The sequence below is a fragment of the Marmota flaviventris genome, chromosome 10 (assembly GCF_047511675.1).
Source record: "Marmota flaviventris isolate mMarFla1 chromosome 10, mMarFla1.hap1, whole genome shotgun sequence".
Classification (NCBI taxonomy): Eukaryota; Metazoa; Chordata; class Mammalia; order Rodentia; family Sciuridae; genus Marmota; species Marmota flaviventris.
Window position 1 is genome coordinate 100,631,584 of NC_092507.1, and position 24,107 is coordinate 100,655,690.

The 24,107-nt window shown below is 35.8% G+C and overlaps 2 protein-coding genes across 8 annotated transcripts in view; one reads left to right on the forward strand and one right to left on the reverse strand.

Annotated features, from left to right (window-relative positions):
- Positions 1–1,060, forward strand: part of Gpsm2 (G protein signaling modulator 2) — a 50,249-nt gene extending 49,189 nt beyond the window's left edge. Inside the window, exon 15 of one of the 2 annotated variants that reach the window (XM_027922036.2) lies at positions 306–1,060. In XM_027922036.2, coding sequence (XP_027777837.2) covers positions 306–530 — 225 coding nt within the window. In that variant the 3' untranslated portion in view covers positions 531–1,060. The remainder of the gene's footprint in view (positions 1–305) is intronic. The other variant, XM_071618136.1, reaches the window with a different exon arrangement.
- A 1,335-nt stretch (positions 1,061–2,395) lies between these two features.
- On the reverse strand, positions 2,396–23,993 carry Clcc1 (chloride channel CLIC like 1). 6 transcript variants are annotated; one of them, XM_027922062.3, is made up of 12 exons: positions 23,865–23,993; positions 18,814–18,965; positions 18,304–18,408; positions 16,005–16,112; positions 12,763–12,984; positions 12,379–12,519; positions 9,969–10,062; positions 8,597–8,694; positions 8,036–8,182; positions 6,107–6,451; positions 4,519–4,795; positions 2,396–2,701 (listed from the first exon to the last, which is right to left on the reverse strand). In XM_027922062.3, the coding sequence occupies exons 1-11, from the start codon at positions 23,986–23,988 to the stop codon at positions 4,535–4,537; spliced, it is 1,797 nt and encodes a 598-aa protein (XP_027777863.2). In that variant the 5' UTR covers positions 23,989–23,993; the 3' UTR covers positions 2,396–2,701; positions 4,519–4,534. The 6 variants fall into 6 exon arrangements, with proteins under 6 accessions (XP_027777863.2, XP_071474239.1, XP_071474238.1 ...); XM_071618138.1 differs by having other exon boundaries at positions 2,396–4,795; positions 18,814–18,953; XM_071618137.1 differs by having other exon boundaries at positions 2,396–4,795.
- Positions 23,994–24,107: the final 114 nt, after the last annotated feature.

Sequence of the window (24,107 nt, forward strand, 5' to 3'; positions counted from 1 at the left end):
ATCAGACACGGATGACCTTGCATTTTCAATTAATACTAGATTATTTCTTGTGACCAATTATAATTAAAATACTATGACTTAATATACTTACTAAACCCATGAAACTGTGGCTATAGTTTTACGTGATACTATATTCTGATTCTGTAAGTCATTTTAAAGGAAAAAACTGTTAGGTTTCAGGTGTTAATGTCTGAAAAGAAGCAAAGTAAATTTTTACAGCTCCACTTCTTATTATGACTAATGGACATAGCTTGGTGTTTTCCTTCCCTGAAGTATTTGTTTTAATCTTTCTTGTAAATTTTTAGGGGTCCAGATTAGATGATCAAAGATGTGCTCCACCACCTGCTGCCACAAAGGGTCCAACGGTACCAGATGAAGATTTTTTTAGCCTTATTTTACGGTCTCAGGCAAAAAGAATGGATGAACAGAGAGTTCTTTTACAAAGAGATCAAAACAGAGACACTGAATTTGGACTAAAGAACCTTTTGCAAAGCAATGCTTTGTTGGAACTTAAAAATTCAGGAAAATAATCAGCAAACTAATTGCTACGGATTTTTCTTTTTAAAGAAAAGACTTGTTTCCTTTCAGAACACTGCAGGAAAATCCAATCTTTTTTTTTTTCCCCTAAAGAGGATATATAGCACTGTAACATAGCTTGAAATGTTTTTAGAATGATGTACATATTTAATTCAGTAGTACAGTAGTAAGGAATGAATGTTGCTCTGGACACTCACTTGTGGGAGGGTGGAGATGTCCCAGAAGGTGCTTCATCCACTTCTGTGATTATTGCTTGGGATTCTGTTCTTTGGCAACTTATTAGATTCCTTTATTGGTATTTGTAAAATAGGAATTTAAATGACTCCTACAGTAGAATTTAATCCTCTTGCTGAGGTAATTTTTTAAGCTCTTTTTTATATATTTAACCATGGATATAATAGGAAATTATGTTGTTTAGTAAAAACAAAGTACTTGACCAATGTAAAAATGTTATGGACTTATTAAAAAAAAAAAACTTTCTCTAAGAAAACCTACTTTCAAAATATTTTTAGGCCAAAACTAATTAAAGGAAACTCTTAAGAAATAAACTTCTTTTAGCATGTTTTGGAGTACTTGTCTCTTGTGTTACATAACACTGCTATAAAAAACTAGTAGGAAAACATATAAAGAAAAACACAAAACATGTTATATCAAGAACCCAAGCTACATAAATAGAAAAGAAAAAAAGACAACAACTATGAAAATCAGTATAGAGGACCCTCAAAAGACTAGGCATGGAACTACCATATGACCCAGCTGTATCACTCCTCAGTATTTATCCTAAAGAATTAAAAGTCATCTTACTATAGTAATACATACATGCATACCCATATTACAGCAGCACAATTCACAAACTAGGGAACCAGCCTAGGTGCCTATCAACAGATGAATGGATAAAGAAATTGTGATATACATACATACATACACACTGGAATTATATTTAGCCATAAAGAAAAATGAAGTTATGTCATTTGTAGGAAGTGGATAGAACTAGAAAACCATGAGGTTAAGAAGGTCAAGAGTCATGTTTTCTCTCATACTCAGAAGCTGTAGAGGAAAGAGGAAAAAGGTGGAGGTGGATGTCCTGAAAATCAAAGGGAGAAGAGTAGAGGTAAGGGACCAAGGGGTGCAACACAGGGAGAAAGCGGGTGAGTGCTGGGGAGTGATGCTGGCCAAATTATGTTGTTATATTGTGTTCATGTACAAATATGTAACAACAAATCCCATCATTATGTACAACTATAATGCACCAATAAAAAAAAATGGAAGAGAAAAAAATGAAGCATGAAAGACATGAGTTAAGACCTTGGCTGTCCTCAAACACTGCCCTCAGCGCATAGACTGAATGTAGTTTATAAAGATACATAATAGATAAATAAGTGCAGCAAAGTCAAGGAAGCAACAGAGCACAGCCTGGACTGAGGAGGAATCACAGAATACGAACACCTACCCCTGGAACAAACTGATAGAACTTATTCAACTCTGGTTGCTTCTGATTCCACAAAAACAGATGGCACCTGGGTCTGTCTCTTTTCTCACAAAGTCAGATGATTCTGGTGGGCAAAAGTGAGACCCACTTCTCTAAAATGGCCATTGTTAAAATAAAAAAAAAGTTACACAGTCACAGCCTGGAATTATATTAAGAGCTCAAAAGAGAAGAACGATTTTCTTACCTTACAGTCACACAGGAATTTTGTCAAACACATTAGGTTAAAGCCAGGATTACATTAGTTTCATAAGTTATATATAAGGTATGATATCCTGAATACCATCATTTAAAAAACTGCAGATATGTTTTATGCAGGAGTTTTTTATTAAAGGAAAACTCATTTATTAAAGATGGCATGCCAAACCACAATAATGTAAAAATAAGTGTTTATTGTGTACACAGTGTTTCTTAGACCCTGTAAGCTTCATCAGCTATTCCATTTTTAAAACTGCTTTTAACAGCTATCTACTGCATTCTGATTTTCTTAAAAGCTTGCTACTTCAGACCCTAATTTCAATAACAAATATTGGCTAGTTAATAAAATAAACCTTGTCTCTCCTGTGGTGATAAACTGGCCTTCAATTTGCTTTAATAAAGTCTTCCCTGAACTTCTGTAATCAACAGCAGTAGCATGTTGCTTTGCTGTCAAAGTAGATTTCATCCCCAAATGGATATCTGTAATGAAAGAATGCAAAGATGAAATTGTAAATATTTTTTTAAAAAAAGTATTCCAAGTTTGGATTGATTGAAAGCAGTCAGGAGTGCAAGCACTTACAGTCTATAACCGGAGGTATTCACTTCTCTTCAGAATCAGATCACACTCACCAATCAGGTCTACTCCCCAGAGAGGACTACTTTTTATGCATAGATGTTCATAAATCTATTTGAAACGGCAGGTATTCTTTCACTACTTCACTTGTTACATGCTTGCTATGTTTTTTATTTTTGGCAATGCTAAGGATCAAACCCAGGGCATTATGTATAGTAGTCAAGTGCTCTACCACTGAGCTACAGCCCCACCCTCCTGTGTTAATATAAAATTCTTTTTGTTTTCTTGGGAAAAAAAAAGACTCCTTTCTGACCATTAGTACTAAAGATGCTTATAATGTTATCTAGAAAATATTAATATATAAAATTAAATTGTTTCATGCAATTTAATTTTTAACACTTTTAGGAGCCAAAAATGGGGTAGTCTGCATTACATGTAAAATTTATAGACTTCTTTGAATATATCTTTTTTCCTGAAATAAATTTTAAGATTTTTTTTTCCTGACTTACCATTTTTGGAAAGCAGCTGAATATAACTTACATGAATATGGTTAAAACAATGAATAGCTGAATATTTGGGAAACCAGAGACATGGACACACTTTATGAACAGCTTTTTAGAAAGATTTAAAAGGAAGAATGCTTTTTAAAATCAAGAAAACTAATTTTAGATGTTGACTGAAAAAAATGTTAATTTGAAATGTTGCTTAGAAACAAAATGTTGACTGACCTATCTGTGGTTAAGGAAAACACCCTATTCTACTTATCATAGTGCTCTCCTCTATGTAGAGATCTGTAAAAAATTAGAAATTCATATAACCAAGACAATATGGTTTGCTATAAAATAAACAGACTAGTGTACTATCTAAGAGTGACAAATGCTGGGATTCTGAATAAGGAAAATAGGTCTTATAAAGCTTATGCACTTCATTTGGTAGGAAAAGAATAAAGCCATTCTCAAAGACTGCTAATGGTATAAAACTGAGCTTACTGATACAGCAAGCTATGTTATCTAAATTCCCCTGACAATCTTCAGCTCTGTCTTAGTGAAGCATAAAGTCAAAGGTGTGAGGAGGAAGCAGGCCCAGTACTAGGTATAGGAGGGATGAACTCACAAAGTCATACTCATCTGTGGGTGACTTAGAGAAAAACTGAGGTGTCAGTAGGACTGACGCTGTTCATGCATACTCTGAGGCTGCATTAAGATGCTGGAGTGCAAAAAGGGTGAACATAAGTGGACTTCCCTTAAAAATAATCTTTAAAGAACCTATTATTTTGGAAACTCTAATGCAGAACTAATAAATTCTGCCAACGAAGTAATATTACAGAATTTCTACTCGGCCACATACACTTCAGTTAGCAGGTTCCTATAAATTCCTAAAACTCTTTAAGATTTCTCAATGTCCCCTAAGTCAGTCACCTTAATTATCTAGCACATACTCTTAGCTATAACATTCATTTAAAAATGTAAATTCTATGAGCCCTTGTCCCAAAATTAACACTTCAAAACTTCGTGAGATCTATCTTAACATCAAATAGACGTGGATGAAATTAAACAGAAGTTTATATATATGAATGTGTTAATTCTGATTGTCACTAAATGTATGAATGATTACACTGGCACTTTTGTTATAATCATCAGAATACTCAGGTGGGAAGAGTGAATACTCAGGTGGGAAGAGTTAAGAGCATACTTTACAAAATTCAAGACTTCAGAGCTGTGACCTGTGTCTGTGATCCTCTAGCCACACAGGCTACCAGAGGGATCCTTTCCACATGCTTCAGTCGCAGTTCTTTCTGGGCCACGTGTGCCACCTTCCTGGGGGCTATCTTCAGCTCCAGTCTTCAGCTGAGGCTTGGACACTGCGGGTGAGTCTTCTACAGTCTCTGATACCTCTTGGCCAGACACAGACTTAGCAGAATGACTGCTTCCTGTCAGAGTGCTTTCTCCTGGGATTCCACCAGTTTCTTTTGGTTTTGTATCCAAAATAGGTGATTTATGCTGTAAAGTACCATAGAATCACATTTTAACTTTTTAATTAATATAATGTGAAGTTTTAGTAACCAAACATACCAAACAAGTTCTTACTTAGAAACATGGTTTCAGAGCTGAATTCTAGTAATATAAAGGTTAAGTAAGCCTCACAGACTGGAAGACTGACATTTATAGGAGTTTAAGAGAATTGGTCACCAATATTGCTAACTCTTCTTATCTGATGAGAATCATTCATTCTAAAATATTTACTGAGCATGTATTAAGTTCTAGGTGCTAGAGATACAGTCAGAATAAGATACTGCTCACAAAAACTGTTCTTACTAGAATTTACCTTTAGGTTGGGGAGAGAATCAGGCAACAAATCAAAAGTATGATACATTATGAGAAACTAGCTATGTGCTAGAAGTGAGGTAGGACAGACAGTAGACTGCAGTTTAAATTTAGATGTTAAGCAGCATGTACAAGGACTTGAGGTTAAAGGAACAGTCAGGAGCTCTTGCGGCTAAGATAGTGTTGAGCATGGAAGGAGAACTGATAACCAGTGTGGCTGTGCATGTGGGGCAGGGCAGGGAGGCCCCTATGCCACTGGGGTAACTGGCTTTCCCTTTAAGTGAGAGGGAATGTCACTGAAGAATTCATTAACTATAAAAGCTGGAAGGAGCATCCTAGGTTTTCTAAATTCATGTAGATATGTATATTTTTATAAAGACCCCTATGGCAAAAGAGATTACAATTTTCTAGTTTCTACTTGGCTTAAAGCTCTCTCAAAGTTTACAACTACAACTTAAACTTTGCAAATAACAGTATCAATTCCTTTCTCAAAGAAATGGAAATGTCCTTTTAAATAACTACTAACAATCACCATTCTGCAGACCAAAAAAAAAGTCTAGCCAGCCACCGAAATCAAAGAGTTGGAAAAGTAAGCCTTTTGATTCCTCCCCAGCCTGTTCTTCCACCAGCCAGGCCTTCAGAGCTCTATTGCCAGTTCCCTAGTGCTCTAAGAGGCCTTCTCTTTGATTTCTTCAAAGGCAGAAATTTCAGTCATGCTCACTTGTTGGTTTCCTATGAATTTTCATATGAACTACCATCTGTCCTAATAAACTACCACTAAATAGTATTTAAGGTAAAAATTAAATCTTATTTATTCTGAGGAAGCTGGACTAACTTACGACCAAAAAAAGGAAGAGAAAGTGACTAATTATATCACTAATGCTATAATTTATAACAACGAAGGGTAAAAACACTACATCAAAAGCTCTATAAGAAGCATTTATGCCTAATATGAAGGGACAGCAAAATAAACAATCACTGACTTACACTCGGTACCACCTCGGGATGCTCTTGTGCCTCTGTGTCTGGTAAATCAAACGCCCGGAGCACTTCAGGGCTCTTGTTGTCAGTCTGAAATCTCAAGTCAACATCTCTCTCTCTCAAAACATCTCTTCTACCCTCATATGTTTTGTCATAAGGGCCTTTCTCAATGGAGCCAGCTTGGCCCCTATAATAGAAATCTCCATCACCTGCTGCTCCACCAGGATGTCTATAATCAATTTCCTTCTGCCATCTTCTATCACTTGGATGAAGTGCTCGCGGAGGTTCTCTCTCAGGACCACCTAAATGTCTCAGTACATTAACTGATTTTCCAACACCATAGCAAAAACTCTGTAAGGAAAAGAAATAAATTTTCCTGAGAACCTGATGACTGACTAATGAAGTTATGAGCTATTTTATTCAGGATGCTAACAAAATGATCTAACATTTATAGACATAAATATTCATTTCATGTTTTTATTACAGACTTCTTCTTTGTTACAGGCCAGATTAGCCAATAAAATTTCATGAATCATTCAACATTAAGCAGAAATTTTAATCAACTAGATACATTTTGATTGAATTTGTATCCTACAAGGACAAATTCAGGCCTATAATTTTAAAGAAAGTTCTATTTATCTGATAACTGCTCATGTGTCCATATTCAAATCTGTCACATGACATATGCTGAAAAATATTTAAAATTGTATGTCATTATGTAAACACTCTCTTGTAGGTTTAACATTTACAAATACAAACTCGACACCTAAAATTCAAAAGATTTTGATTTTCATTCCATGGGCAAAACTAGACAGTAGTTCGCAAAGTGTGGCACTTCCTCAGACTTTTTCCAGGGGATCTGTGAAGTCAAAACTTTTCATAATAAAAGGACATCATTTGTCTTTTCACTGTTCTCTCATGAATGTACAGTGAAGTCTTCTAGAGGAAATAAAATTGAGATAACTCACAGGATGTGGGCTTGTATTTTTTAAATTTCTCAATTTTATTTCCTAATAAAGGAAATATCAATAAACATAACCCTATAAACAGGAACTTTTTTCTCATCTTCTGCCTTTAAAAAAACGCAAAAGGAGTCCTGAGAACAAAGAATGTGAAAAATCTCTCTACTGGACCTACACTACTATTTGAAGATAGAAGCAATGAAAGTCAGTATAACTTTTCTCAGGGAGCAGATGAAAGAACAAGGAATGATGCATCTTTTCTCACAGTTTCAGTTTTAGAAACTAAATTACTACTACAGAATTAATGTCTCCTAACTAAACCACACCTATAACCCAAGGAATCCTATAATCACAAGGAAAAAACAAAACCAAAAGAAACAATTTCAAATTGAATATAGCATAGTAAATTTTGTGTCCTTAGGAATAAGAATTTCCCATGGCACTTCTGAACTCTTTTTTTTGTTCTATGTGATAAACGCATTTTGGGGGACAGTGGCTGAAAATCAACCACCAAAAAAACGGACAGACTGGATGAATGACAAGCAATAGTCTTAAACAAGTGCTCTTAGATTCCCCCAAACTGTTTTCCAGTACACCCGCTTTTTCCACATTCCTAATTTTGTTGCAAGCCCAATGCTCTTCCTTTCTCAATGCTGCAAAAACTCAGACTGAAATAAGGCGGCTCCCTTTCTCAAAGAGGAAATAATCAATTTCCTGTATACTAATTCAGACTTTAAAAAACAAAATTAAAGAGGTTCTTATTCTAAATCACTGCTATGACATTTATAAACCAGAAAACCACTTCCTTGTTTAGGGGAATATACATGAAATATTAATAAATATGTATTTAAAAATCACCTCTGATACTATTAAGCATGACTTAGCCTGATTTACATCAAGGATACCTAATAATTTTATAATTACCTTTTTTTCTGCAAATCCTGTTAAATACCAATAGTGCTAACATACTAACCAGGACAGCCAATGTCATAATTATCAACACGGGAATCTGAAGTATCACTGGAATTTCCTTCATGAGCGCTTTAATAAATTCACCAGTTCCTTTTCCAATGTGTTTTAATGGCTCTGTCACAAAGTTGGTGAATGTAACTGCCAATGCCTAAAATAAAAGATAAAAGCAATAAATTAACCTTTTCCTCAGAGGAATGAGACACATACAATAAGCCAAAATTTACTGTGTACTAAGGCTGACGTTATGTAAATTAAAATGCTGTTATATCCCACCTTTTATTTAATATTTATTTTTTGTAGTTGTACACAATAACTTTATTTTATTTATTTTTTGTGGTGCTAATCGAACCCAGGGCCTTGCACATGCAAGGCGAGTGCTCTACCACTGAGCCATAACCCCAGCCCCATATCCCGCCTTTAATGTGAAAATTACTATGTAATTGGAGTTTTTTTCAAGAACAAAGGCTTATTAACAAGAATGACTAAAAAATACAAATTTTTATAAATATAAGGGATTTTGACATACTTTGTACAAGTAATCTTTACAAAATATATTCTATACCTTTGTTGGTGGAACCAACCAAATAGGGTTGACTAATAAGATCTCATAGTATTTTTGGCATGGGTCATCCTTATAGGTCCATGAACTTCTAAACCATTCTATTTAGAGAAACAGACAAACACTAAATCACTAAAATAAATGAACAGTTGCATTCCATTCACAAATATTTTGGTTTTGATCCTCCTTGCCCACCAACCAGTCAATGTTCAATTATTTTAAATTGTAAATAAATACCCTATAATACTCATTTAAATTTTTTCATCTTATATCCAAAATCATATTAAGAAATCCATTCAAATTACACAAGTCTTATGGAGACAAAAAATTATACTTTATAAAATTTCTAAAAGGTAAATAACTAGATGGTTTTTATATATACAAATAAGTTCAAGTAATATTAAAGAAGTCTGAATAAGATGATGGACTGTATCAAAGTCAATATCCTGGCTCTGATATTGGATCAGATAATGTTACCATTGGGAGAAAATAGGTAAGGGGTACACAGGCTTTAGTCCTTACAACTACTTGTGAATCTACAATTATCTCAATAAGATTTCAATTTAAAAAGTCAGTTTTTGCTGTTTTTACAAAATAAAGCAGAATATTAGTTTTCCCAAAGCAATCTTAGATACACTTGGAAATGAGTCTGCCCTGGAGAAGGCATTTTCCTATCTCCTAAAGCAAGTAAAAGCAATTGAATTGGTTTAGATACCACAACATTTTGTTATCTAAACATTAACTGTGGAACCCACTGGTAGAATCTACTGAGATTCTATTCTCTGTCAGTCTTTATGGATTTGCACTTACAAAGTGCCTTTGAACATTAAACCATTCCAAGTGCTAGCTATAGACACCTAAAGGTGGTCAACATGATAAGTGAGAGTGTTTAGAAAAATCTGTAAGAATAAAAAATAATTTCCTATACTTAAATATCAGTAAAGCTATAATATAAGATTTTGTAAGTCAATATAAGGAGGTTAGAGCTAAGATGGATATAGTTTATATATACATTCATTCACTTATTCAACAGACTTCTGTTGAAAACCACCTCTTGAGGACCTAGAAAGTACTAGACACTGTGCTAAGGACAAGGGGATTTAGTGAACATAAGATCCTTCAGTTTAATGAAGGAAGTCAGATAATATCAGAACTAACATATATACAATTTCTATTCCTTCCCTGTGACCTATTACATGAGTCCCAAAGTCACTACATTTAAACCTAAAACCCTCTTGAATGTTTTTCTGGTATTAAAAATTCAGTCACAGAAAGCCTTCTCTGGCTTTTCATCATTTTCATTGTGATGTTTAGTATTTTCCTCTCATTCCCAGAAATTCTATTCAAAATAGGGACAAATGAACAAATACCATACCCCAGAGACTTCCAGTCCAATCCATCTTCTCTGCACACACATTGTTTAATGGCTCCATCTTGGCAACATCAGCCTGATGCTGTGCAAAAGCTACCTGAGCAACACCAAAGGGAACCATGAAAGGCTGCTGACAGTGAGTGCTATGCTTCCACACCCAATAAACCTTGGTTCAAGGTGTCTTCAACATTCTAAACCAGACTGTTAAAATTTTCTTATTAGGAAAAAAAATGTTATTTTAAACAACAGCCATTTTCAGCTCATGGAAAAGCAGTCTTAATAAGCAAGGATAAAGAACTACAGCGAGGGCCGGGGATGTGGCTCAAGTGGTAGCACGCTTGCCTGGCATGCGTGCGGCCCGGGTTCGATCCTCAGCACCACATACAAACAAAGATGTTGTGTCCACCGAAAACTAAAAAATAAATATTAAAAATTCTCTCTCTCTCTCTCTCTAGACTCTCTCTCTTTAAAAAAAAAAAAAAAAAAAAAAGAACTACAGCGAGTAGGAATGTAGTTCACTGGGATAACACTTGCATAGCATGCTCAAGACCCTGGGTTTGATCCCAGTACTATAAAATAAAACATTAAAAAAAAAAAAAAGATACCATTGCCTTCTTTGTATGTAAACATGAAGGAAAAAAACTTTATTTAAAAAAAAACTTTATTTAAAAAGATTGTTTTCCCATGCTTGTAATCCCAGTGGGCTCAGGAGGCAGAGGCAGGAGGATCACAAGTTCAAAGCCAGCCTTAGCAACTTAGCGAGGCCCTCCACAACTCAGCAAGACCCTGTCTCTAAATATAATATAAAAAAGGGATGGGCATGTAGCTCAGTGGTTGAGTGCCCCTGGGTTCAATCCCTGATACCAAAAGAAAAAAAGATTGTTTTAAAAATTAGTTTTAAAAATTAGATTGTTTTAAAAATTAATTTGCCATGTCTGAAAATAAAGCTATCCAAACTAAAAGATTACATCTCCTGTTCTTTTATATTTCATGATAAAAGATAAAATAATATTTTACTTTAAGGAATTTGATCATCTGCAAATTTTGTTATCTGTGGGGTGTTATAGACCCAACCCCCCACAGATACCTAGATACAGCTGTAGAACTTTCACAAATCAAAATCCATGGGAAATCACTGAAACAATAATACTAAACCCAACAATCTTTCTTGGTACTTAATTTGTAAATAATTAGTCCTTGGTATTTAATTTGTAAATAATTAGTTCTAGATGCTACAGAAATTAGAACAGTTAAGGCAATATATCACATGATTTCATTAGGCTAATTGACTAGAAGTACCTGTTTACCTGACTGATTCTTCCAGAAAGCTCTAAACTTTTCTCCAGTGATTATGCTATTTTAAAAAAAAAAATTTTTTTTAGTTGAAGATGGACACAATACCTTTATTTTATTTATTTATCTTTATGTGGTGCTGAGGATCGAACCTGGTGCTTCACACACAAAATGAGAGCTCTAGGGCTGGGGATGTGGCTCAAGCAGTAGTGCGCTCGCCTGGCATGCGTGGGGTGCGGGGTTCGAACCTCAGCACCACATAAAAATAAAACAAAGATGTTGTGTCCACCGAAAACTAAAAAATATTAAAAAATTCTCTCTTTAAAAAAAAAAAAAAGATGAGAGCTCTACCACTAAGCCACAACCCCAGCCCAATTATGCTGTTTTGATAGCCACAGTAGTGGTTCTTTTAAATTTATATAAATAGTATAATTCCAATTTTGAAATATTATTAAAATTTGAAACAGGATTGGAAATACCTGAAAATATTGAGAGGTTATTTTTAATTCACCTATAATTGTATATACTTATGAATAATTTATCTTTGTATTTTCTAAATTCTCTACCATGAACATTCTGAATACCAATTTTTAATACATATTTTTTAGTTGTAGTTGGACACAATACCTTTTATTTCATTTATTTATTTTTATGTGGTGCTGAGAATCGAACCCAACACCTTGCACATGCTAGGCAAGTGCTCTACTGCTGAACCACAGCCCCAGCCCCTGAATACTATTTTTATATTCAGAAAATAACCTAACTTTTTACAAATCATGATATTTTGGTATCATTTCTAACAAAGAATAAAAGGATTTACTCCAAATTACCTATATAAGAGTTTTTAAAATATGTTCACCTAGTTCTGTGCTGCTTACTTCTCCAGATGCTACCCAATAGTAACTGGGTTATCAAAATCAGGACTTTACTTTTTCTGCACTAACCCATCAAGGACCTTCCAAAAAAATAATAAATGCCTAAGAATTGCCAATATAATTCCTCCCATGGCTGACCAGGTCCAATCATTGCCTTTATCCCACATCTGAGGCAAGACTGCTCAAAGTGAATTATATTATGAATTTACACCCAAAAATGTTTAAACTCTCCGCCTATTTAGTACCTTATATAAGTACATCCAATTCCATCCCAAACTCAAGAGAAAACTGATGAAAAAAACACGTTTCAATTGGGTATACCAACGCACACGAGTCCACAGCTCAGTAGCTACTAATACCACGATGCAGAGCAGACACAGAAGTACCTTAAAAAAAGAGGAAGTGGAAATCAGAATCTGCCAAGCTGTCTTCCCCACCAGAAAATGCTAATATCAGTAAAAGCAAAAGACTTGGACTCAAAAATCACAAAATCCTATGTACAATTTTGGTGCTTGTTCATTTTCTGCAGCATGAGTGGCTAAGTATAGGTACTTCACATAATTACAGTGGCATTTTGAAGGTAATTTTAAAAAGGAAATGTAATTACATCACCCTAAATTCCATCTTACCATGAATACATTATATGGATCCACTCCAAAGGAATCTTCAAATCGCCACTTCCATGTTTCAAAATCATGAAACTTAAAATTAATTAAAATATCACTTAAGGCATCATCCAGCGCTCCTGGTTTCCATTCCTCCCCACTGAGAAACTTCTGTATTTCTAATAAGGTTTGTCTCTTAAGGATAATCTCAGCATCATAATGCATGTCATCTTTGTTTTCATCAGGCTGAATTAAACGTACCAAAAAAAAAAACAAACAATATGAGAATTTTACTATTATATAATATTATTACAGTACAACTTTAAGATGAATATCAATTTGGAACTAAACTTATAATCAATTTACTTTGATTCCCATCACTGCCAAAAAAAACTATAGTGTGCAATATTTCACATATATAAGAAAATAATATCCACTTGTCTGACTCCAAGCCAACAAAAAAACAAAGTTAATATATGTGTAAACTATTTAAAAATTACAGAACTCTATGTAAGAAAAACACTACGAATTTTATTAAAGTGCAGTTGATTCTTGTTACCTGCAGTACTTATGTTCTAAAAAGTCACCTTAAACACTAATCAATAATTAATGAACCACTACTCCTGTAAGAAATACAGGGCTAGGTGCAAACCTGTGGTCAAAACATTTTCATCAACCAATAAAATATGTTATAAAACTTTGTTTTATATGTTTCTGTGAAACCTCTCTTAATAAATACTACTGGATCATTACCACTGAACACAGTCAACACTCTATAACTCACACCTGAAGGAAACCTCTCCAACATTTTCTCTGTAAGGCATATCACAGCCTTCTTCCATTTAGAAACACTAGACAGCACTTTGACATTATTTTTGAGAGTACATTTTAAACAACAAAATTAACCTTCCATATAGCCATAAGAAGTGCAAAAATTATAGCAAAAAACAGACTACACTAAATATGGGAAGAAAAAAGACAGTGGTTTGCAGTATGAGCGCTAACTTTTGTTGCCTTGTCACCTCAGTGTGGGAACGAGCATAACAGACTTCTTGCTACTCTGCACATGTCCAAAAATGATCACAAAAACACCTCAAGTACTGATTTGGGGGTCACACATTTTAGTGAATAGGTAAATTAATAAATATGAAATATGCAAATAATGAGGATTGACTGTCTTATAATTCAGTTTATGACTTTCCATTTGTTGACAATTATCAGATAGCTTAAAATTTGCAATAGTTCAATAAGATAAATAAAAGGGATCTCAAAAAGTAGAAAAATAATAGGTTTCCTTGAATATTTATCACTATATTAATGTGAATTCAGCTTAGCAAAATCACTGTGAACAACATTTTACATTCATTAACCAATTATAATACATACTAGAGTTTGGATGCTAAATTCCTCTCTAAGGGTCCATGTGTGGAGGCTTGGTCTCTGGGGTAACTATAGGGAGAGGGTAGGTACCTTTAGGAGGTGGGGCCTAGTGGGAGGAAGTTAGATCACTGGAGATATATCCTTGATGGGGCTTGTGGGACTTGGCCCCTTCCTCTTTCCTTTGCTTTCTGGACATGAGGTGACAGATTACTTCACCACACTCTCCCAGTCATTATCATCTGGAACATCCACCAGAGCCCCAAATCAATAGATCTATTAGAACCTTCAAAACTATAAGCCAAAATAAATCCTTTCTCTTTATAAGCCAATTATCTTAGATATTTTATAATAAAAACAGAAAGCTAACAATAAGAGCAAATTCCCTTTTCTTTTACAAGAGTAAATACAGATAATAAAAAGTAAATATAAAAAAACCAAATGACATACTATCACAAATCATCAGAAAGTATGAAAAAGCTATCACTAGTTAAGATTAACATTTTTTTAAAATTAGGAACCTAGTATTTCCAAGTATCTCCATCTTAGGTATTTTTTGGCTCCATTTGTTTTCTCATTCTAGGCTGTTCCATAGGAAGGAGAATGGTTGCTCTTACACTTCCAAAATAAGGTATTTAAATTATTCATCTAATATTCTTTCCCTCTTAACCATTCCTGACTAAACCAGGAGGACAGTGTCTGGCAAGTTTGGTTAGTCTGTCCTATGTTGAAGCAAGAACCCTACATTTTTAGGTGTCTGCCTGTGACCACTTCTAGTGGTTGGAGATGATGGCCAGGCCAAAATAAAAGTCTGACCTACAACTTTCCAGACCAATTCTGATGGTATACACAGTAGGGAAAAATGTCTATGTGCTTGAAATTTAGGCTTGTAAGTGATATAAAAGAATTAAAAGTTTTGTTGATGTTTTCACTCCTCATTATAATTTGAATATAAGATGCCCCCCCAAAACACCTGTGTTAGTGCAGGATTATTAGGAGATATAGTGATTAGATTGTGAGAGCTGTACTCTAATGGGTGCATCATAGTTTGAATGGACTGAGTGGTAACTGTGGGCAAGTAGGTGTGGTTGGAGAAGGGAGGTCACTGGGTGCATGCCCTGGAAAGGTTAATCTCCCCACAGCCCCTTCTCCTCTCTGCTTCCCAGCTGCCATGAGCTGGATAGCTTTCCTCTGCAGTGCCCTTCTGCCTCACCTCAGGACACCAGCTGACCATGAATTGAACCTCTGAAATTGTCAGCACAAATAAATTTTTCCTCAACTAAGATGTTGTTCTCTGGTATTTTGGTCACAGCAATGAAAAGTGACATACTCTCCAAAGTAAAAAACAGTGATTCTAAAAACTGGAAATTTCTGGCTGAGGGTGTAGTTCAATGGCAACTCACTTGCCTTGCATGCACAAGGCCTTGCATTCAATCCCCACCACCACCACCACCAAACTCAAACAGTAAAAATCTTAACACTACAAATAATATGTGCATGTGCATGATACACAGTTCTACAAAGAAATAACTACTACCGTAAATATCAAGGAAAAAAACTACTTAAAATAGATTTTTTCATTTCCTCAATATATCTTACATTACTTCACTAAGAAAGCAGGGAAATGGTAGAAAACATTAAGTGGGTCGCTCCACCTCTCACCTCAACTGGTGATACAACAGAGCAGAGTTAGGAAATCCTTATGAGCTCAAAGAAAAATAAAAGTGGTTCTGCACAGCTTGCATTCCACCAAACCACTACAAAGCAGGAGTGTACTTTTAATTTTCTTAACAGTTTCTGAGAAAAGGTGAGTGAGGTCTTTATATTTTATGAAATAAATAACGTGTCTACTATGGTGAATTAGTAGTATCACACCATCAAATACTCACAAGTCCAAGCTTTCCAGCTTCAATTAAAATCTTATTTAAGTATCTCCTAAAGACAGGATTGCTTTGACTTTCATAGTCTTCCCTCTTTTTCTTTTCACACTCATCAATCTGTAATTATACAATAAATTCAATAATTAGCACTAAAATTTAACCTAAGGGTCAAGTTACTAGCCTGGAGATACCATCAAAATCCAAGGAGCTCATTATTTTTATCAAATTTGTATTAATTAGCTGCATTACAGTATAGAGATTGCCTACTTCCTGTGGGCTCTCTTTACAAATGGCAGTAAGCAACAAAGGCAGTTTTTTGCTGCCTTTCAGCAATTTTAAAAGCTGAAGATTATGGAATAAGGAAGCAGAGACCCACAAGCACAGTATCTGTACCAATCCACCTCCTTCTAATGTCAAAGAAATGATTTAATGAGAGAGAAGGAAGGAGCAGAGGAAGGATTACATACAAACATATAAATAAAGTGAGTGAGTGAGTAGGAGGGGATAAAGAGACACAAAGAGAGAAACAGGATGAAGCCAAATGAAATGAAGGACATAGCAAAAAATTTACTGAATATACTGGTCAGCAAGTGACCATCCCCATCCTACTACATGGGATATGAAGGAGACAGAAATCACGGCTTTTCCAGGGTATTCTATACATGTCAACCCTTTAGTACATAATTCTTCATTAGAACGGACTTCTAAATTTAGCTTAACATCACCACAGTGGATAAGTTGCTGAGTGAGGGTAGTGGATATTTTACATTTAACTTTGATAACCAATTTATGATTTTTAACTGAATGTGGACCATGAGTTCAGTAGCTTCAGCTGATAAACTTAATAACTGAGCAACACACACAGAGTTAGGATAGAAATCATGTGGCAGTTTCATCTGCTTTCAAGGCAAGGTTCATAAACCATTTTATTTTTTAGATCTTAACTTGTTTTTTGCTTAACAAAAACTCAATGGGGTTTGGAATATAGCTTAGTGTTTGAATGTCTGCCTAGCATGCACGAGGCCTTGGGTTTGATCCCCAATTCTACAAAACAAAAACAAAAATAACAAGGACAAAGACTTTATCAATGGTATTTTTACAATGTTTGAGACAAACTCACAAACAATGGAATAAAAATTTTCTTTAAAAAGGAATTTGCATTTCTTATAGTGCAACCAAGCTAGCTTACCACACCACAAAACATACCTAAACTGAAGCAAATTTTATCCAAGCACTCCTTCAGCAGCATTCAGAAGAGGCAATATTCACACTTGATAAGAACCACACCAGGTATTTATAGGTCTAAACTGTGATAAATCTGGATCTCAATTAACAAATGCCCCTGTTCTCAAGCTGGAAACTGTACTCTAGCTCCTCCCTGTTCCTTATTTTCCTTTTTCCCTGTTACCAACATTTATCTACTTTACCTCATAAGTTTCACACTTGTCTCATCTCTTCACCCTTGTCAATGTATCATTCTGAGTCTTTAGCAAACCCCCATGATCTCACAACCACCTTCTCCTTCTCCATCTCTATTCCAAGCCCTCTCCACACTGCCAGCTGTTCACTCTGCCTACACAACCAACAGAGGGTGGTTCCCACAGCAAATAATGTATACACTCAAACTCCTTAACAATCTTCTATTCTTTTGTATAAACCCCACTTGAAAAATAAAATCAAATAAACACCACTTCAGAAAGAATAGCTACCCTACACTAAATTATAACAAAATGTAACAAAAAAATTTTTTAATTTTTACTATGAGTAGTTGATTAAATCTATTAATATGTTTGATCAATTCTTGGGCTCACCATTGTTTTTATTCATACCTTTTCTTACTATAGTCAAACTTCTTTAACATTTGTAGTCCATGGGTTATAAATTATTTCAATCTTTTTATGTCTGAAGAAATCTGTATTAGTTTTCTAGGGTTGCCATAACAAAGTATATATATTTTTTTCTTTGCATTTCTGAGAGTAACTCTCTCGTTTATAAAATAGTAATAGGCCAGTTTCTACAACTGCTACATCTGTTGTGCATCTACTATGGCCTACCACTATGACAGGTGAAACAGAATTAAGATGGATAAAATGCATTCCTAGTGCCAACAAGTTTATAGTTTGGTGAAGAAATAATTACAACACAATAAATGTTATAATAAAAATTCAAAAATACTATTAGAAAAACTAAGACTAAAGGAAAATCTCATACACACAAATTGAAGAGCATAAAAAAAAAAACAAGAAACACAGGAAAATAGTGACTTAATAAAAATAATATAAAATTCATGAATAGGAAAAAATCTAACCTTATGAGTTAAATAATCGAGTCTGCGATAACATTCTGACATTTCATCAGCATATGACAAGTCAGGACTGATATCCTTTTTATCTGACATACTATTTTTCACCACCTAAAACCAAGTAGAAAGAGATTTTATTTATAATTCAGTTGTACAAAAAAACCTTCATTTAGTGAAGACTAAAATTTTTACTTCATCGTGACTTTGTTCCTCATATTCTTTATTTGTATTGAACTACCAAAAAAGTAAAGGTCTCAAATGTACACACTAAGAACTAAAATCAAATTGGCTTGTTGCTTAATGGGCTTTACAAAATTTTTTTCAAATTCAAAACAGAAATAAGGTAGGTTTGAAATAATCTTAGATTAAGAGTATGAGGAAGATATTCTGCATGGCTATTAATCATTGATACCCACCTCTAATGGCTCTGTGCAAAACAGCAATAAAAATGGACTATTTCCATCACAGGGCTGATAGCCCCCCCCCCCCCCACACACACACACACTTTTTTCATACCTGAGATTTTCTCATTGTTCCTGAAGCAGCATCATAGTTAAGCATGTCTGTAGGGTCAATCCAGTCGTCATCATGAGCATAACCAGTTATCAGCAACAGACATTCACAAAAGAGCAAAGGATACAGCATCTTGTATAAGACTAAAAAAAAAACTTGTAAAAAAAGATGTAATGAATATAATTATTTTAAAAGTAAATTGTTTTGTAATAAAAGCTACTTCTTTTTAATGTTTAAGATAACATTTTCTGGGGACTGGGGTTGTGGCTCAGCGGTAGAGCGCTCACCTAGCACATGTGAGACGCTGGATTGGATCCTCAGCACCATATAAAAATAAATAAATAAAATAAAGTTATTGTGTCCAACTACAACTAAAAATATATATATTTTTAAAAAGATAACATTTTCTGGATAGTAACCAAGGAAAGTACAAACATTCTCATTGGGCTAAGAAAATAGATATTTTCCATATGGCCCAGCAGTTCCACTCCTAGTAAATACCCAAGAGAAATGAAAAAAAAAGCCACATTTTCAAGATAGCCAAAAAGTGGAAACAACACAAACTTCCAGCAACCTGAATGGGTAAATAAAATGAGGAAGAACCATTCGGTAGAATATTGCTTAGCTATAAAAAGAAATGAAGTACTTCAATATGATTGAACAATATGCTACAATATGATTGAACCTTGAAAATGTCATGCTATATAAAAACCAGTCACAAAACCACATATTATTAATTCCATTTGTACAAAATGTCCAGAATAGGCAATTACATAGTGACAAAAAGTAGATTAATGGTTGCTTTGTTTTGCAGTGCTGGGGATCCAACTCAGGTGTCACAAGTGCTAGACAATGCTTGACAATGTAGCTCTACCACTGAGCTACATCCCCAACCCCAAGAGTAGAAAAATGTATGCTTAAGGCTGGGCATATGAGGTTATAGAGGAATCAGAAAGAAAGGGTATAAGCAATGAAAAAATGTTCTAACATTATGGTGATAGTTGGACATATCTGAATATACTGAAACAACCAACTGAATGGTAGGTTTAGAAGGCTAGAGAACACTTATTCTATGGAATGAAGTGTTGCCCAATTTTAGAATAAAAAATAAAGCCTATTAAATGAGTGAACTTTCCTTGGTTACTATTCAGAAAACGTTATCTTAAACATTAACTTAACTTACACAGCTCAAAACAGTTGCTAAAAAGTAAACCAAACCTCTCTCCCCAATTTTTTAAACAAATGATAAGTATGAAATAACCAGCCTCACCTAAGTCTCTGCATAAACAAATAATTTAAACAGTATCTCCTCTGTTTAATACTTCCCAGTAATCATCAGCCACATGTGCCTATAGAACAACTGAAATGTAGCTAGTGTGAATGAAGAAATGAATTTTTCATTTTCATTGCCACATTATATTAGACACTGAATATACAGAACATTTCCATCAGCAAATAAAATTCTATTGGACAGTCTATCTATATATCTGCTCTATGTAAGGTAAGGAACCCCAAGAAAGGCTTGGGCTCTGGCCATGAACAGCTTATAGACTAGTTATAAAAAATAAAAGTAATGCTAGCCTGAATTAAATACGCTCCTTTAAATAAAATAAACAAAAAAAACAATAAAATCTTGTTTATTCTTTTAGCATAAAAAAATGAATGAAATTATCCCTTTGTTGACCTGGTTTTTCCATTAGCACAGGTGTTCTCAACAATGGTTATACACTGGAATCACCTGAGGAGCTTCTAAAACTCCTAATGTTCTAGTCACATTCCAGACTAATTAAATAAGAATCTCTCAGGCTGGAGTCATACAACAAAATAAATTTTGAGACATATTTAAAACCCAAAAAGTGGGCTAGGGATGTAGCTCAGCAGGTAGAGTGCTTTCCAAGCAGGCATAAGGCCCTGGGTTCAATCCCTAGCACCAGAAAAACAAAAAATGATATAAAATCCAAAAAGTAAAATTATAAGCCATTTTCACACTAATATTCATTTCAAACCACATAGAAAATAGGATATATGATTCTTTAAAAATTCTCTATTTTTCATAGGTTTTTAACTCAGAAACAAAAAATAAAATATAAAAATTAAAAATGTTTACAAATTAGAAAAATTTAACAAACATTTCTTAAATAATATGAACAGTGTGCCTGGGTTAGAGGAAGGTAAAAAAATGAATAAAAATAAAGGAAACAAGATCTCTTTCTAGAGTTTTAAAATCAAGCAGAGGTAAGGCAGGAACAATGACACACATCTGTAATCCCAGCAGCTGGGGAGGCTGAGGGAGAAGGATTGAGAGTTCAAAGCCAGCCTCAGCAATGGGGAGGTGCTAAACAACTCAGTGAGACCCTTCTCTAAAAAAAATACAAAATAGGGCTGGGGATGTGGCTCAGTGGTCCAATGCCCCTGAGTTTAATCCCTGGCACACACACTCCCCTCCCCCCAAAATCTAGTAGATGTTTTCATGACTACCCATAAAAAGCCAGGCAAGTATAAGTTATTATAGTCCAGTATAAAGTTCTGAGCCTTAAAGGACTGGGAGAATTTTTACAGAAAAAGATGAAGGCAGAATAGCTTCAGTGAAAACAAGATACAGTAGGGAGCCTGCAGTAATCCTGCAATCCCAGTGACTTGGGAGGCTGTAGCAGGAGGATCACCAAATTCAAGCCTCAGCAACTTAACAAGAATCTGTCTTAAAATAAAAACATAAAAAAAAAAAAGGACTGGAGCTGTAGCTCTGTAATAAAGCACCCCTGGGTTCAATCTCCAGTACTATCTACTAAAAAAAAAAAAAAAAAAGGAAAGCCAGAGGAACCCACTAGAATTTGCTGGAAATTCAAGATTCTCTCCTGCCAGAATCCCATGGTCACTAATTTAGGGCTGGAAATTCTTTTTTTTTTTTTTAATATTTATTTTTTAGTTATCGGCAGACACACATCTTTGTTTGTATGTGGTGCTGAGGATTGAACCTGGGCCGCACCCATGCCAGGCGAGGGCGCTACCGCTTGAGCCACATCCCCAGCCCCGAAGGCTGGAAATTCTTGACAAATATTACAATTCAGCTCACACTTCCCCCCATGAAAGCTGCATCTAAACCCACTGAGGAACTTAGAGAGAGAGAGAGAGAGAGAGAGAGAGAGAGAGAGAGAGAGAGACTCTGATTCAGTAATACTGAGATGGGTTTGAGATTCTGCATTTCTAACAAGCTTCTGGTGATGCCACAGATCAGATGCTGACAGATCACTGTGAATAGCAAAGTATTCAGCAAAAGTAACCATCCTAAGTTGGTTTAGTTTAATGATGGCACCTGTGTCTTTCCATGGCTCCTTCCTTGCCTCCATTTTTACCATCTGCCTCAGGTTTTGGTATTAATATTAAAAGTACATACAAGTACAATATTACAAGTAGGTAATATTTTGTTAGTATCTGGTACATACATTCATTCATTTAATCCTCTATAAAACTCTGGGAAGTATTTGCTACCATCTTCATTTTATGGATTAGGAAAACACATAATTTGCCCAAAGTCACAGGGCTAGTTAAGTAGTCAGGACAAAAATGCTAGTGACCCTAAAAGGGTTTGTTTCTCAGAGAGGTTAGGATCTTGGGGTGGAGTGGAGGAACTGTTGGATCCACATTTCTTTTTTTTTTTTTTTTAATTTTTTATTGTTGGCTGTTCAAAACATTACATAGTTCTTGATATATCATATTTCACACTTTGATTCAAGTGGGTTATGAGCTCCCATTTTTACCCCATATACAGATTGCAGAATCACATCAGTTACACATCCATTGATTTACATATTGCCATACTAGTGTCTGTTGTGTTCTGTGTGGAACCAACCTAGATGCCCTTCAATAGATGAATGGATAAAAAAAAATGTGGCATTTATACACAATGGAGTATTACTCTGCATTAAAAAATGACAAAATCATAGAATTTACAGGGAAATGGATGGCATTAGAGCAGATTATGCTAAGTGAAGCTAGCCAATCCCTAAAAAACAAATGCCAAATGTCTTCTTTGATATAAGGAGAGTAACTAAGAACAGAGTAGGGACGAAGAGCATGAGAAGAAGATTAACACTAAACAGGGATGAGAGGTGGGAGGGAAAGGGAGAGAGAAGGGAAATTGCATGGAAATGGAAGGAGACCCTCAGAGTAATACAAAAGTACATACAAGAGGAAGTGAGGGGAAAGGGAAAAATAATACTAGGAATGGATCCACATTTCTACATCCCAGAAAACTTTAGGGCCGGCTTTAACAGGAGCCACTAGACTGAAGAGCTACAAGGAAAGCCAGTCACCAAGGGGAAATCTGCACAAGTCTTTAATTTCAACGAGTTTACAGGTGTAATGGGAAAGGCAGGGCCAACTTGGGTATATCCTAAGTACAGGCAAATTCTGTAATAGCCTAGAAATATCAAGGCATTAAAATCTGGGGATTGCAATTCACTTCGCGTGTGTTTTAGTTCCTTGGACTCAGGGCTCTCAAACTTGAGAAGCTGCCTTTCTAAGAAGTTTCCAAATGACAATGAAGCCAGTCTGGGGACCGCGCTTTCATAATCACTGCCAGAGAACACTTGAATTGCTCTTCACCACCCATAAACATTCAGGCTTATAGCATCTTTAAATTTTTATTCACGCTTGAGAGTCTTAAAATATTGACTACAACTAAATCCCAACTATTCTGCAGACAGTGTTGGTTCCAATTATGCTTCAAGCTTCCAGGAAAACAAAAAAACAGACGCCAACAACGTCTGCTCGGGTCTCGCTGGCACTGGCCGGTGCCTTTTGCCTAGGCCGCCCAGCACTCCCGAGCAGCCAGAGAGGGACGTGAGGCACCCCGCTGGCCCGGGAGGTGACAGGCAGGCACTCGCCCATCCGGGCAAACCCGGAGCTCGGAAGTCACCCCCAGGTCCCAGAGGCACAGCGGAGGGCGAGGGCCCCCGCCCCGGGGGATGCCTGCGGCCTCCCGGGCGTCCACGCCGCGAGCCCGCAGGACCCGCCAGGAGGAACCCGCAGCCCCGCCGGCCGTACAGACATACCCGACCGCGGGGACTCACGTCCGGGGAATCCCACCTGCCTCTCCAGCTTGACACCACCTGCCAGGCCAGCGAGGGAACGAGGATAACCTTCCCCGCCGCTAAGGGCTTCCGCGCGCCTCCTCATCGACTCACTCGGCCGGCGACTGGGCGTCCCTCCCGCGCGCGCCGCTGATTGGCCCCGCCGAGGGGGCGGGGCGGGCCTCTGCGCTTTGGTTTTAGGCCAGGACTTGGCTTTTACCTAGT